Source organism: Rhizophagus irregularis, chromosome 31 (assembly GCF_026210795.1).
Source record: "Rhizophagus irregularis chromosome 31, complete sequence".
In the NCBI taxonomy this organism is placed as follows: domain Eukaryota; kingdom Fungi; phylum Glomeromycota; class Glomeromycetes; order Glomerales; family Glomeraceae; genus Rhizophagus; species Rhizophagus irregularis.
Genome location: NC_089459.1, coordinates 83,844 through 98,032, shown reverse-complemented (window position 1 = coordinate 98,032; position 14,189 = coordinate 83,844). Strand labels below are relative to the sequence as shown.

At 25.6% G+C, this 14,189-nt stretch overlaps 4 protein-coding genes across 4 annotated transcripts; 1 reads left to right on the top strand and 3 right to left on the bottom strand.

The window, feature by feature from the left end:
- Positions 1–1,691: 1,691 nt before the first annotated feature.
- OCT59_022128 (uncharacterized protein) lies at positions 1,692–2,063 on the bottom strand (the record flags this gene model as incomplete). Its single annotated transcript, XM_066144620.1, has 2 exons — positions 1,692–1,713; positions 1,879–2,063. The coding sequence occupies 2 exons, from the start codon at positions 2,061–2,063 to the stop codon at positions 1,692–1,694; spliced, it is 207 nt and encodes a 68-aa protein (XP_066006064.1).
- Positions 2,064–2,959: 896 nt separating this feature from the next.
- Positions 2,960–3,987, bottom strand: OCT59_022127 (uncharacterized protein; the record flags this gene model as incomplete). Its single annotated transcript, XM_066144619.1, has 3 exons — positions 2,960–3,076; positions 3,220–3,413; positions 3,630–3,987. The coding sequence occupies 3 exons, from the start codon at positions 3,985–3,987 to the stop codon at positions 2,960–2,962; spliced, it is 669 nt and encodes a 222-aa protein (XP_066006063.1).
- A 4,998-nt stretch (positions 3,988–8,985) lies between these two features.
- OCT59_022126 (uncharacterized protein) lies at positions 8,986–10,257 on the bottom strand (the record flags this gene model as incomplete). Its single annotated transcript, XM_066144618.1, has 6 exons — positions 8,986–8,991; positions 9,060–9,333; positions 9,408–9,640; positions 9,713–9,957; positions 10,042–10,119; positions 10,209–10,257. 6 exons carry the CDS (start codon positions 10,255–10,257, stop codon positions 8,986–8,988), a joined length of 885 nt encoding a protein of 294 aa, XP_066006062.1.
- A 1,867-nt stretch (positions 10,258–12,124) lies between these two features.
- OCT59_022125 (uncharacterized protein) lies at positions 12,125–12,567 on the top strand (the record flags this gene model as incomplete). Its single annotated transcript, XM_066144617.1, has 3 exons — positions 12,125–12,229; positions 12,334–12,433; positions 12,506–12,567. 3 exons carry the CDS (start codon positions 12,125–12,127, stop codon positions 12,565–12,567), a joined length of 267 nt encoding a protein of 88 aa, XP_066006061.1.
- Between the last annotated feature and the right edge of the window lie 1,622 nt (positions 12,568–14,189).

Sequence of the window (14,189 nt, the reverse complement as noted above, 5' to 3'; positions counted from 1 at the left end):
CATTAAATCTTCACCAGGATTTTTGTCTACTTTTCATATAAATGGAAATAATCCGCTCATAAAGAAACTTTTTAACATCATCTTTCAATTCTTGCTTTTCAGTGTTAATAGGTTCATACATAGAGATTAGCTGACTGGAAATAGTAAAAAGTTCGTTAAAACATTCTAATAATGGTTAGTTACATAATAAACTATTGTGTATATCATATTGAAGAATATTGGGACCGAATTCCTTATGCTTTTCAAATAATAATAATATTAATGATTTCATTTTATATATAAATTCTAGAAATTCACGCCCTGGAATTACATTTGTTATTTGAGATCGGACATCCTGCTCATAAACAACTTGTTCTGAATTTAGAATCTTAAGATGAGTACAAATGGTTTCAAATTCAGAATGTGATCTTGTTATATTGTCATTTTTGGTCAACTTATATATAATCTATCCAATGATATAAGAGAATTTTAAAGCTTCTTTTGATTTTAAACAATAATTTTTCAGGCATTAAATGGTCATTTGCCAAAAGATGTTTTTGGGAATTATTTAATAATGTTGTTTTACTAAATGTAAGTTTAATTACTTTTTGTAAAAGCAAATATGCAATGAGTCTTTGAGTTGAAGAACCATTTGAATTAGTCGCATCAGTGTCGCATCAAGAAAGTCATGATACCAATTTCCTGAGCATTGATAGTTGTTAAGACAACTTTCAAGGTGAGAACTCCAATTAGCTAACCATTGAATTTCTGTCTTTTTTGGAATCGCCTTACAAATTTTTTTAATAATATCTTGCCATTTTTGTAGCAATTTATCAATAGAATTCTGATAAAGAATGGTTTCTATAAGAATTTGTCATTCATTTTGATGGTGAAAAATTCTATTGTTTTCCTGTTTAACATTTTCATTATGTGATTCCAATAGAATCTTAATTTTTCCCATAATTAAGTCATCTGCAAGAAGGTTTTCAAATACGTCATGAAAAAGAGATGACAATTATGTTAAGCAAGTAAAATGTTTTTGATAATAATCTTTATTTGTTGATCTTTTTTTATCTTTTTGATAATCCCTAATTGTAAATAATAAATATTTTTAAATAAAAGATAATAAATATTTTCATGCATAAATATTAATCTATAATAAATTAATTATTTTAGGATTTTATATCATTCCTTATCTGATAATATTTACATAAGACTATTCGGTTAGAAAGAAAAATATATAGTCAGTTTTGTCTATTGAATTTATTTTTAGTTTCACAACATTCCATATTTAATTATATTTACATATAGTAAATTTTATTTGAAAGAAAAATATATAGACTTCCCCAGTAGTTTTAGCGAATTATTTAGAAAAATTTGCTTTCGTTTATTTCATCATTCTGTATCCGATAGTATGTACATACAGCTTTTTTAATAAAGAAAGAATCATACATGCACGTTATTTATAACGTGTAGATAAAGGAAGAAAAGCGGTGCGGTATTAGCGGTAAAGATAAAAAAGCTAAGTTACATAGTAAACGCACTGAAGTGGGTGTTAAAAATGTTGGCTGTAATATGTTAGAAAGTAATTGGAATAAATGGAATGATTTGGCATTCCATCGTGGCAGTCATTGGGCAAATTTTTAGGTAGATCATGACAGTCACCTTTGAATTTGAGGTCGCATCATGGTTTTTAACAATGATGTGATCGTTTAGGTGACAGGTCGACTTGTTCTTTATAAAAAATAGTCTTATTTCATAATGCTTAATTCTTATATGTATTTGTTTATCTTATATTTTGTAAGTTTATATATGTAAGTAAGCGTGATTATAATAGGACATGATCGCATCTATAATAAAGTATTAAAAAAAAAAAAAAAATTAATCTATAATAAATACCTTCTTACTAAAGTAGTAATACCAGTTCTGGTACTATCAGCCTCTCCATAATTAATACTTTTTATTTCAGTTGAAGCTAATGTTATAATTTGATATTTGTTTAAGACGTATCCATAAGATTTAAGTGTTTGTGTGAAGGAATTTCCACCAAGTTCACGGATTGTACCAAAAAGCCCTTCAAGCATATTTTGTGAAATACGTCTTGGTTAAATGATTGAACCTGGATATTTATTCAGAATAAATGCAAGCATTCCAAGAAAACCATAGATAATAATAGATCAAATTGGTATTGTGGTGAAATCCATTCCTTAGTATCTGTTTTTGTTTATTACCATATATAAACTAATTATTACGTATTTGTTTTAAAGTATTAATACATGGATCTTCTAAAGATTGGAAATTAATTTTGCTATGCATTATTTGACAATATTTTTGTGAATATTTAATGTAATCCTTTTGAAAATAAATTATAATTAATTATTATTTAAAAAGGTTTGGTGTTACTTAACTTTTTTGGATTTATGTAGATCAGTCTATTTAGGAGGGCTGATGGGATTGGTGGATTTTAGTTTTTAATTTTTACTAATTAAAGTTGATCAGCAGTGGAATTGTCAAAATTAGATTCATTAGATTACATTAAAGCGTAACAGTTGGACCTTAGGTGTATCCATCTGGATATGATAAAGACTAAGATTATGTAATGTGACCTATGGTTTTCATTTCAGAACGTGTCAACTCTTTGTAGGACTGCACCATGGTGAATTAGTGTGTACAGTAAGGCTACACATTTTAACAAAGCGTCGTGGTATCCTTTAGGGAACCCTGCATGGGGATCATAGGGGGGTTTGATTTTTACATTACTTTTTTGTTTTTAATGTATTTATAATGGTAATACAGTTCATATCGGGGTAATTTCAACTCTAAGGTCTACCTGCATGCGGGTATGGTCTTATTTATTTATGTAAATGTGTTGTGATTATTGTAATTACACCTTAAATAAAGATGACCAAACTTCTATGAAAGATAAACGGAAAAAAAAAAAAATTATTATTTAAAAAATAAAGTTAAAATTAATTATAACTTAATAATTACTTACTCTTGTTCCTTCTGATATATTTTTAAGTTCTTCAATATTTGATAATGCATCTTCAACTTCTTTAAAAAGTGTATATTCAGAAAGATCAACTTTCATTTTACTCTATGAAGTAAGCCAAATATGACGTTTTGTAAGTTTTATAGCTTTTGCTGTTGTATGCTAACATGTATGATCATATACACCTTTGATATATCGCCAACTAATTTCATTTTTATTAAATATTATTTCTCTGGCATTCTTTTCACCTGTATGACTTCTTGATAAATTATTTCTAAGTTTTTTAAAAAATGAGTTGGATCACTAATAAAAAACCAATCTTCTCCAGTAATAGGATTTATTGTTTTATAATTTGCTGTAAATTGATCATCATAAACAGGTCTAAGAAATTTACTAATATGATAACTAAAAATCTTCCATCCTTTTGCAGTTTCAGTAAGTTCTACAGATAATGTTGAATCAATTGAATTATAATCAAAAATTTTTTCTAAATGTCATTGGTTATCTCTTGGACTTTTAAATTCACACAAATCATTTACATTCCATTCTAATTTTAAATGCATTGGTGGGTGAATAAAATTTCAATCAATTTCAATTTGTTCAGAATTATTACAATCAAGCTGACATACAGTAAATTTTGTTCTTTCAAAATTACTACCTATAATTTTTGCTGCATGAAAAGATTTTTTATTTTTATTAAATTTGACTTCTACAATATCACCAAAAGACCATTTTGATGCATACCAATCAAAACTTTTAATATTTGTTCTATTTTCTCCTACTCCATCACAAATTGAACCACATGTATGTATACCTATACATTCTAATTTTGCTGCAAGATTAAAAATTATTGTATTTAAACTATGTGCTATTATATTATTAATACTATAATAAAATATAGAAAATGAAAAGTTATGTGTTATTGAATGCCAAATAATTTGATAAACTTGGGTTGCTAATCCATATTTTTGTTCAATAGGTGTTGGATTAGATAGTGAATTAATTTCTGTTGACATTGATTCTAATTCATGTTAACATTGCATAGCAAATGTTTGATAATCTTGCATCTCATTTTCAAAATCTAAATAATCAATATAGCAATTTTCACGTTGATTATAAATAAGACCTATTTAAAGTATTTTATTAAAAAAATAGCACTAGTTGAAAAGGAATATTCGGCCTTAGTAAATTTCGGCCTATATTTGACTAAAATCAAAAATTTGATCATGATCTACGATTAGATATTGGTCGAATAATTGCACTAATTAAACGTCACGCATTACGTATATTTAAAGTTTAAAAAAGGATCATTTTTTTTTAAACTCCCCTTTCCCCTTCCATTTTCCCTCCTTTCATTTGTTCTCTCTTTCCCTTTCGTCCTTCCCTTTCCCTTTTGTTCTCCCTTTTCTCACACCCTCTTCCGCTTCTTTTTCTTGAAAGTAATGTAAGTTTTGTTTTGAAACTTACATATCTTTTTTTTTTAATTTTTTTTTAATTTATCTTTTTAATTTTAATTAAGAAACGAACTAACGTTTCTTTTCGTTATTTTTTTATAAAACGTGTAGGAGGACGCCAGCTTGTTCACAAAACTGGACTTTAAGGTAAAAACGGGGAAAGGGAAGAAGGAAGGGGAAAAAACTAAGATTTGTAAGTAAGTATGAATCTTAGTTTTGTCTTTTTTTTTAATATTATTAATGGTTACTAATAACCGTTCTTTTCTTTATTTTTAGGTTTGAATAGGCTTCTGAAAAACGAAAACCTAAAGATAAAGATTCGTAAGTATGAATCTTTATCAATTTTTTTTGTTTTTTTTATTACGAACGGTTACTAATAATCGTTCTTTTCTTTATTTTTTAGGTTCGGATAGGCTTCCGAAGAATGAAAACCCAAAGATAAAGATTCGTAAGTATAAATCTTTATTAATTTTTTTTTTGTTTTTTTTATTATGAACGGTTACTAATAACCATTCTTTTCTTTATTTTTTAGGTTCGGGTAGGCTTCTGAAGAACAAAAACTCAAAGATAAAGATTTGTAAGTATGAATCTTTATCAATTTTTTTTTGTTTTTTTTATTACGAATGGTTACTAATAACCATTTTTTCTTTTTTGTAGGATCAGATGGGTTTCTGAAGAACGAAAACCCAAAGATAAAGATTCGTAAGTACGAATCTTTATTAATTTTTTTTGTTTTTTTATTATGAATGGTTACTAATAACCGTTCTTTCTTTTTTGTAAGATCAGGTGGACTTCTATATTCTGAAGAACAGAAAAACCAAGATTCGTAAGTAAATACGAATCTTGGTTTAATTTTTTTAATTTTTTTTTTTTAATATTAATGAACGGTTACTAATAACCGTTCTTTCTTTTTTTAGACTTCAGGTGGGTTTTTGACCTTTGGGAAAAGAGGAACCAAGATTCATAAGTACGAATCTTGGTTTATTTTTCTTATATTTTTTTTTAATATTATGAACGGTTACTAATAACCGTTCTTTACTTTTTTTAGGTTTGGGTGGACTTCCGAAGAATGGAAAAGATTATGGGTCATCCTACAGAGAAATGTAATCAAAATGCTACGGTCTATATCAGTAACCTTTGATGAACGTTGTACTGAAGCTCTGATTTGGAAGTTAATATTTCTGACAGAGGACCTGTTGGTAATTTTCACTTTCTCTGCTCATTTTATTTTGTTATAAATTCAGCATTACTAATCAGAAAATATATTTTAACTTCAAGTTAATGTTCATTTACCAAAAGTTTGCATAACTCAAACACATCAAGATTGAGTTTTGTAAGTTTACAAACGAAGATAATGCAGATTAAAATAATGAATCAAATCAAGTTGTATGGGAAGCCTATTCGTATTAATAAAGTAGACGGTTTGTTTTTATTGTTTGTTGTATAGCATACTTAAATATCAATTTATTTTACAATATTTTTAATTTAGATTGCATGAGATCCCGATACTGGTAATTAGTAAAAGATATAGGTTTATTTCATATGTTTTTTAGGTTTTTAACCAAAATTTCTTTTTATTTTTTATTTTTCTTTTTCAGTTCTTTAAACCAATACTTTTTTTTATTATTTTCTTTTTTTCAGTTTTTTAATCTAAAACCTTTTTTGATTTTCTTTTTTTTTATTCTTTTTCAGTTTTTTAACTGAAATTTCTTTTTATTTCTTTTTTTATATAAATACTTTATTTATTTTTTAGATACATTTTCTTTTATAGGACGCTGAACTTGGACGAACGAGACAACAGGATAGGTAAATGGGGTGGGTGGTATGTGTTAATTAAGGAACGTTTCTAACGTTCTTTACAGAAACCTTGAATTTTTAAACAATACCAAATTGATATAATAATGATGTTAAATAAATATCGTGGCGATATCGATTTGCAAATGATATCATTATGATATCGCAATGATATCATTTCAATATTAATTCAATATATCGAAATAATATCATAAAGATATTTGTTTGAAAAAATATCAGATCGATATCATTTCGATACTGTTATAACAACAATGAATTTTTTGAAAAATGGGAAGTAAATACAATATTAATATGATATCGTTCCAACATTAATTCAATATCAATATGATATCGTAAAGATATCACTTTATAATTATCTAATCGACATCATAACGATATTGATGAAACATCAAATCGATATCATATCGATATTTCGATATTGTTATAACAATAATGAAAAATAGAAAGTAAATACGATATTAATATGATATCGTTTTGATATAACGAAACGATATCATTTTGATATTGTTATAACAATAATGATTTTTTTTTTAATAAATGCAATGTCAATATAATATTATTTTAATATTAATTCAGTATCAAAATAATATCAAAATGATATTATCTATAAATATTGAATTTACCTTTAAAAATATCAAATCAATCAAATATCATTAAATTCAATTTTATAATATTTTAATAATTTGTAATCTAATTTAAAAGTTAATTTCAATAGATTTAAGTTACTGGTTATTTATTACAATAACAATTTTAATTACAGATAAAGTATACATTAGTTTAAATATTATATAACAGATAAAAAAAAATATTAATAAATCTATAATAAACTAATTCAATAAATTAGAATTATGAGTTAAATTGGTGATGTAAGTCAAAACATTATGCCTTAATACTCCAGAATCATAACTCATCAACCCAAAGTTGAGGATTAACTGGGTACCTTGCTTTAGATTCAGCGACACTGTCCAAGTTGGATGGGGTGTCACAGGTATGCTTTAAGAAGACTCGCTACGACTCTATTGCAAAAAGGATAAGTATATTCGAAAACACCAGACATAAATTCACCTCAGAAGTTTGGCGAGAAACCCGCCTCTGTAAACAACTGCAGTTTCATCATTACCAAAATCATTGAACTTAGGGATACAATGAAAAAGTTCATGAGAATGATGGCTTTAAAAAAAAAATACAAATATATTCTCAACTTTGACAATTCACCCTTATTCTTTGGCCTGGAATTCTCATATGACTGCATTATTGTTGTTTATAATTTGATCCATTGAATCCACCATAAATTGCCTGGCAAAGCGAACTTTTATTAGACAACCATAGCTTCATCAACAAACGTTGTAATGTGTTTGGACGAATGACATCCTGTTTAATAAATTTTAAATGGGCAAACGTAGACCTAAAACCCATTAAAGATAGGCTGCAAGAAGTGCAAAGCAACCTACCAACCCACAAGTGGGTCTAAGGGTTAGGGAATAAAATATACGCCAAACACACACAAGTTGGTATGGAGTTAAAGTCTTACAAACTAAAAATTATTTTTGCCACTTAATTCTCCAATAATCAATGTTATAAAAAAAGTTACTTACGACTTAAGCCTACTTAATTATATATAAAACGACACTTCAAACAGACAGAGCTCATGATATATGAGAATATCCCATCATGCCTATTTTAACCCTTGATTAAAGGATTTTCGTTGCATTAATTATATAAGCTTTACGCCTATATAACATACTTTACTAAAAATGGCCAATTTTTTGAAATGATTTTGTAATGATTTTAAAATACTACAAAAATACATTTAATACATCAAAATGTTTTTATTATATTTTTGCTATTATTTTGTAATTGTATTATATCTAGGTCTATAAAAATAACTCAAAATAATATCACAATAATTTTTTAATGTTTTTGTTATTATTTTATTATTATAATATAATTAACTTTGATATTATTTTAATATTTTAATCTCAAAAATACCTTAAATATATCTTGATATATTTTAAAAATTTTACAAAATAATTGCACAATTGTTTTGAAAGCCATTGTATCTAGGTCTATAAAAATATTTCAAAAAATTGGTCATTTTTAGTAAAGTAAGCTTACACCTATATAATTCAAGTCCGCCTTTTCCTATAACACACTATGCACGACGGCAAACGGTATAGGAGGCAGACTCTACTTTCAGAAAGAAAGTTTTTTTTTTTCAAAAAAAAAACGTACAAATAAAATAAATAGCGGTTAAATAAAATGGTGGTTGAATTGACTTTTTAGGAATTAATAGGTCTTATACGTGATCATTTAATATACGTGATCATTTAATTACGCGATCATTTAATCAGACAATTTTATAAATTTGGTATTATACGAACTTGATCAACCAATAATTGTTTAAGTAATGCACGGATGAGTTCTTTATAGGTGGATATTACTCAAAATAGAGCTAAATTAACTTTACACAGTTTATACAGATAATTGATTACTTAATGGTAATAACACAACAAGTTAAAGAAATTCAAATATGATTAAATCTCAACAGATATTCAAAACTTTTAAAACTTTTTGTGATTTTTCGATTGAAGCTAATTATTATTAAAGTCTATACCATTAAAAGAATAATAATTAAATAAACTAAAAAGAAATACTCAATAAAACTCAATTTTATTTTTTTATTAAAATTTTATAAAATCATTTATTAATGATTCTTCTTCGTCATATAATTTTATAAGAATGCACCTAAATCTATAATTTAATTTTATTAATATATTATTATTAAAAGCGTAATGTGCGAAATAAATAAAATAACTTACTTGTTTTAGGGTATTTACTATATCACTTCCACTTCGAGAAGGGATAATTAAATTTTTAGTCATGATATCCAACTCCTTTATACCAGATAAGTTTTTACCGTCCCAAGAAACGTGGACGGCTTTCTTAACAAACTCAACTAACGTATCAGTTCCTCCATTATTTGTTAATTCCAAAATATTGACAGCTGCGAGTTGACGGTTTAAAAGTTTTTGCATCACGTTTTCATCAACATATTCTTTAATTTCTTTTTGTGAAAGATTTCCAGTCGTACCCCTATAATTAATTAATTAATAATTATACAAATAGCACTATTTTGTTGACTATAAAACAATAAAATAAATAAATACCTGCTCTTTCTTATTTTTTTGTATTCCTCCACTAAATTTAGAATATTTTGGTTGAATTTATTTCGAAAGTCAATTAAAGACTTACGAGTTTTTTCTAAATAGCTTCTGGCTTCACTAGTATAAATTTTAAACTGAAAAATTTTCACAACTAAATCATCGAGTGCTTCACTACTCGGATTCCTCGCTCGTAAAAATAAGCACTTTACTGACTCATCCCAGAGTCGTATTTTATCCTAAAATATTATGAGATACGTTATTTAAAGATTTAGACATAATAAATATTACCATATTGTATTAATACTAACTTCAGTATTCTTTGAACTAACGACATAAGATGATTCATTCATCTCATTTGCTAATCGTAAAATGTCTGGATTTTTTAGAAGCCAGTTACATATATCTAATTTTGTACAAAACTGAAACGGATCCAGAACTGTTTTAGCCGCGCCTAACTTGTCATTATCATTATCATCATCTTTATCTTCTTCATTTTCTTCATCTTCATCTTCACTTTTATCCCTTACATCATCTTCTACTATTACTTCTTTTTCTATATAATATATCATTTCAATTATTTCAATTAAAATTAATAGAATAATATCAAAGAGCTAAAGCCTATATAATTAATATTTACCTAATAATAATAGATTAGTTTCTTCGATATTCATTTCTCTCCTCTTTTTCGATAAAGTCCTTGGATTTTTTTTCGTTCCTATCATACATATTTTTGGTATTTACTATTTATTTTCTTTACATATAAGCAAAAAATATAATTATATTTACAAAAAGTTATATAAATACCTGTTTCAACTTCTACTTGATTATTATAAACTGCTTTACATTTAGACATAATATAAATATTAGTGAAAAAAAATATAGAAAAATTCGATTAAGAAAAATAAGCGAAAAAAAAGTAAAATAAATATGTTTACTGAATTAAAGTTCTTTATATTAATTTTGAAACCGGACATTCTCATCTCGCGAGATCACACATTCTGTGTACATAATGTATGTATTCTAATTTTATACTGTAATCATAATTCTAAATTCTAATAACCGAGTTTCGCGCTCCATCTCCTATTTTTTGATCCAATGTCTCATTTTTGAAGAATGTTACATAACAATGGAATTTATTATCTATTGTCAAAATTAAGGTTGCTTGCTGAAACCTTCTTAATAACTGCCGAAACCTATACGGAAAATGCCGAAACTATATTAAATCATATTAAAAATCCTGCTGAAACTTTGCCGAAATGCTGAAACTCCCATTTGCCGAAACTGCCGAAACCCTGCTGAAACTATAGTAAACATATAGTAAAATCTTGCCGAAATTTATTGCAGGATTTTGGAGAGGTTTTGGCAAGCAACCTTAGTCAAAATATAAAATGACTATTATAAGATAAAAATAAATGTTATGAATTTCTGTTTAAAGAAATGAATGATGAAACAATAATGTTAAACTTCCTTTTACAATTAAGCACAGCCTTTTACAGCCACAATTGCTATATTATTCTGACACTGTACGACATATCAACTCGTATGGTCAAAGAAAAAATCAAAATTTAATAATATCGGTATTATTTATGTTTTACAATTAAACATAAGTATGGGTTAATATTATAATATTAATATAATTGGCATGTACAAATGTAGTTAGATTATTATATTCAGCGAATTTAATCGTTTCAAAACTCGTCGAACTCGAGTTGAATTCGAGTTTGAATTTGCGTTGATGAAATTGTTAATTTTTGTTAGATTTGACTTGATTAAATATGATTTAATTTTACAATTAAGAAAAATAAACTAAACGATTAAAATTGTAAATAAAAAATAGTATAATAAATTCATAATATCTAGTGAAATAAATTAGTTCGTGTGAACTCAAATTGAACTCGAGTTGAACTCATATTTGACGCGATTGAATTCATTCGATATTTTAGATAATAACTTATTATTTGTAATTGTCTGATATAAATATATTGCAAGAGCATCTTAATCTTATTGCCTGCATATATTATTTTTAATTTTTAAATAAAAAAGAAATTTATTATTGCAGATATCTTAAATATATTACTTGCATATATTATTTTGAATGTTAACTAAAATAAACAGAATTTCAAACTAGAGAAAATATTTATAAGGGAACTCTTTACTAAAAATGGCCAATTTTTTGAAATGATTTTGTAATAATTTTAAAATACTACAAAAATATATTTAATACATCAAAATGTTTTTATTATATTTTTGCTATTATTTTGTAATTGTATTGTATCTAGGTCTATAAAAATAACTCAAAATAATATCACAATAATTTTTTAATGTTTTTGTTATTATTTTATTATTATAATATAATTAACTTTGATATTATTTTAATATTTTAATCTCAAAAATATCTTAAATATATCTTGATATATTTTAAAAATTTTACAAAATAATTGCACAATTGTTTTGAAAGCCATTATATCTAGGTCTATAAAAATATTTCAAAAAATTAGCCATTTTTAGTAAAGAAGTATATGTCTTTTTTTTAAAAAAAATAATCATTTCTTAACAAATTTTAAACATGCCTATAGAATGGATCATGCGGCTACTGACCATTTGATAAGACAAAGAAGGTAAAATAAAATATCTTTCTAGATGTCTTCTTTCTTTTATGTTACTTACATTATTCTTTTATCTAATAATTCAATAAATAACAATAATGTAAAGACGTGGTAATGAGCGCTACTACGATATGGATGGTAGAAGTAGGGTCTCCTTCTGGGAGACAACTGCAAGACGACTCTACCAGGACCTACGATTTCGTTGCTCTGCAAGACAATGTGAGCAACGATTCCGAAATTTAATTCAGAATTTCAATGTTAGTAAAGCAATAATAAAATAAAGATAATAAAAAAAAATGTATTAACTGTGTTGATATTTTTAGGATTTTGTTGAGTGGAGAAATGGAGGAAGTAGAGGTCGCTGGACCAGAACAGGCCAGCGTTACTATCGGTCTTTTAGAAGCAGATTCTGGGAGCAGCCTGGTAATTATTAGAGATCTTTTAATTAATTCTTATATTTTATTTATATTAAATTTATTTTATTTACATTATTAGAAATGCGGCATAGTAGGAGACACCAACGTAACAAAAGGTACCTATGGCAACTTCGAGCTTGAGATTAATTTATATTTTTTTTTATTTTATACTTTTTTTATTTTATATTTTTTTTTATTTTATATTTTATATTTTTATGTTTTATTTTTATATATTTTAATTTTATATTTTTTAATTTTATATTTTAATTTTATATTTTTATATTTTTATATTTTAATTTTATATTTTTTAATTTTATATTTTTATATTTTTATATATTTTATTTTAATTTTTAATAATTTTTATATTTTCCCTTTCCCTTTCGTCTTCTCCCTTCCCTTCGTCTTTTTCTTTCCCCTTTTCTTCGTTTTTTCTTTCTCTTTCGTTTTTCCCTTCCCCTTCGTCTTTTTCTTTCCCCTTTCCCTTTCCCTTTCGTTCTCCCCCTATCAATGTTGCTGCACCTCAACGTAGTGATCAGGTGACAACAAGTTTTTTTAAATGACTTGGCAACAAATTGTGGCTGTGATAAATTATATTACCTAATTTGACGCATTTGAATCATAGTTACTTCACCAGTAAATTTTATTTCCAATATTTCCTTAAAAAAAAGAATGTCAAAGCAGGAACATGATAAACTTCTCTTGACTTTGCATACTTTACTAAAAATGGCCAATTTTTTTGAAATGATTTTGTAATAATTTTAAAATACTACAAAAATACATTTAATACATCAAAATGTTTTTATTATATTTTTGTTATTATTTTGTAATTATATTGTATCTAGGTCTATAAAAACAACTCAAAATAATATCATAATAATTTTTTAATATTTTTGTTATTATTTTATTATTATAATATAATTAACTTTGATATTATTTTAATATTTTAATCTCAAAAATACCTTAAATATATCTTGATATATTTTAAAAATTTTACAAAATAATTGCACAATTGTTTTGAAAGCCATTGTATCTAGGTCTATAAAAATATTTCAAAAAATTGGCCATTTTTAGTAAAGTAATTTTAAAATTGAATTGTTTTTATCTTATGTGGATATGAAGTTTGAGGCGGCACTTATAAATTCTTCAATTAGTTGGTACAAATTAGCATCATATACAATTGAAGAAAAAAATGGTATTCTTTCAAAAGTTCACCTACATCTCAGTGATTTTATCACAATTTATGAAGAAGATCATGAAGAATCTTATGCAATAATCAAAGGTATCTTTCAACATAAGGGTAATAATAACAAATATTATGCATTTATTGTTGTAGATTGGTTTGAAGATACTATGGTTGAACATTCAGTATTAAAATGTCCACTTTATTGTCTTCAAGCAACAGGAGATAAATGGAGACGTATTTTTCCAATTACTGTAATAGATAATGTTCAAAAAGTACACTTTATTCATAATTGTAATTCAGAAAGGTGCTAACTACCAAATCATGATACTACAAATAGAATTTGGATAAAAAATAATTTTTATTTTACAGCCATATAATTATATTAATTATATAAATATAATAAAATAATTATTTTAATTTGTATCATATAAAATTTTGGTTAAAATTAACCAATAAAATCATATGCATGATGTAAATTAAAATTAACCAATTAAAATCACTTTAATTACATGCATATGATATCTAAAAATAGCTAAAATTTGCGTTTATTAATGAAATTTTTTTGTTTATTTTCAAAAAT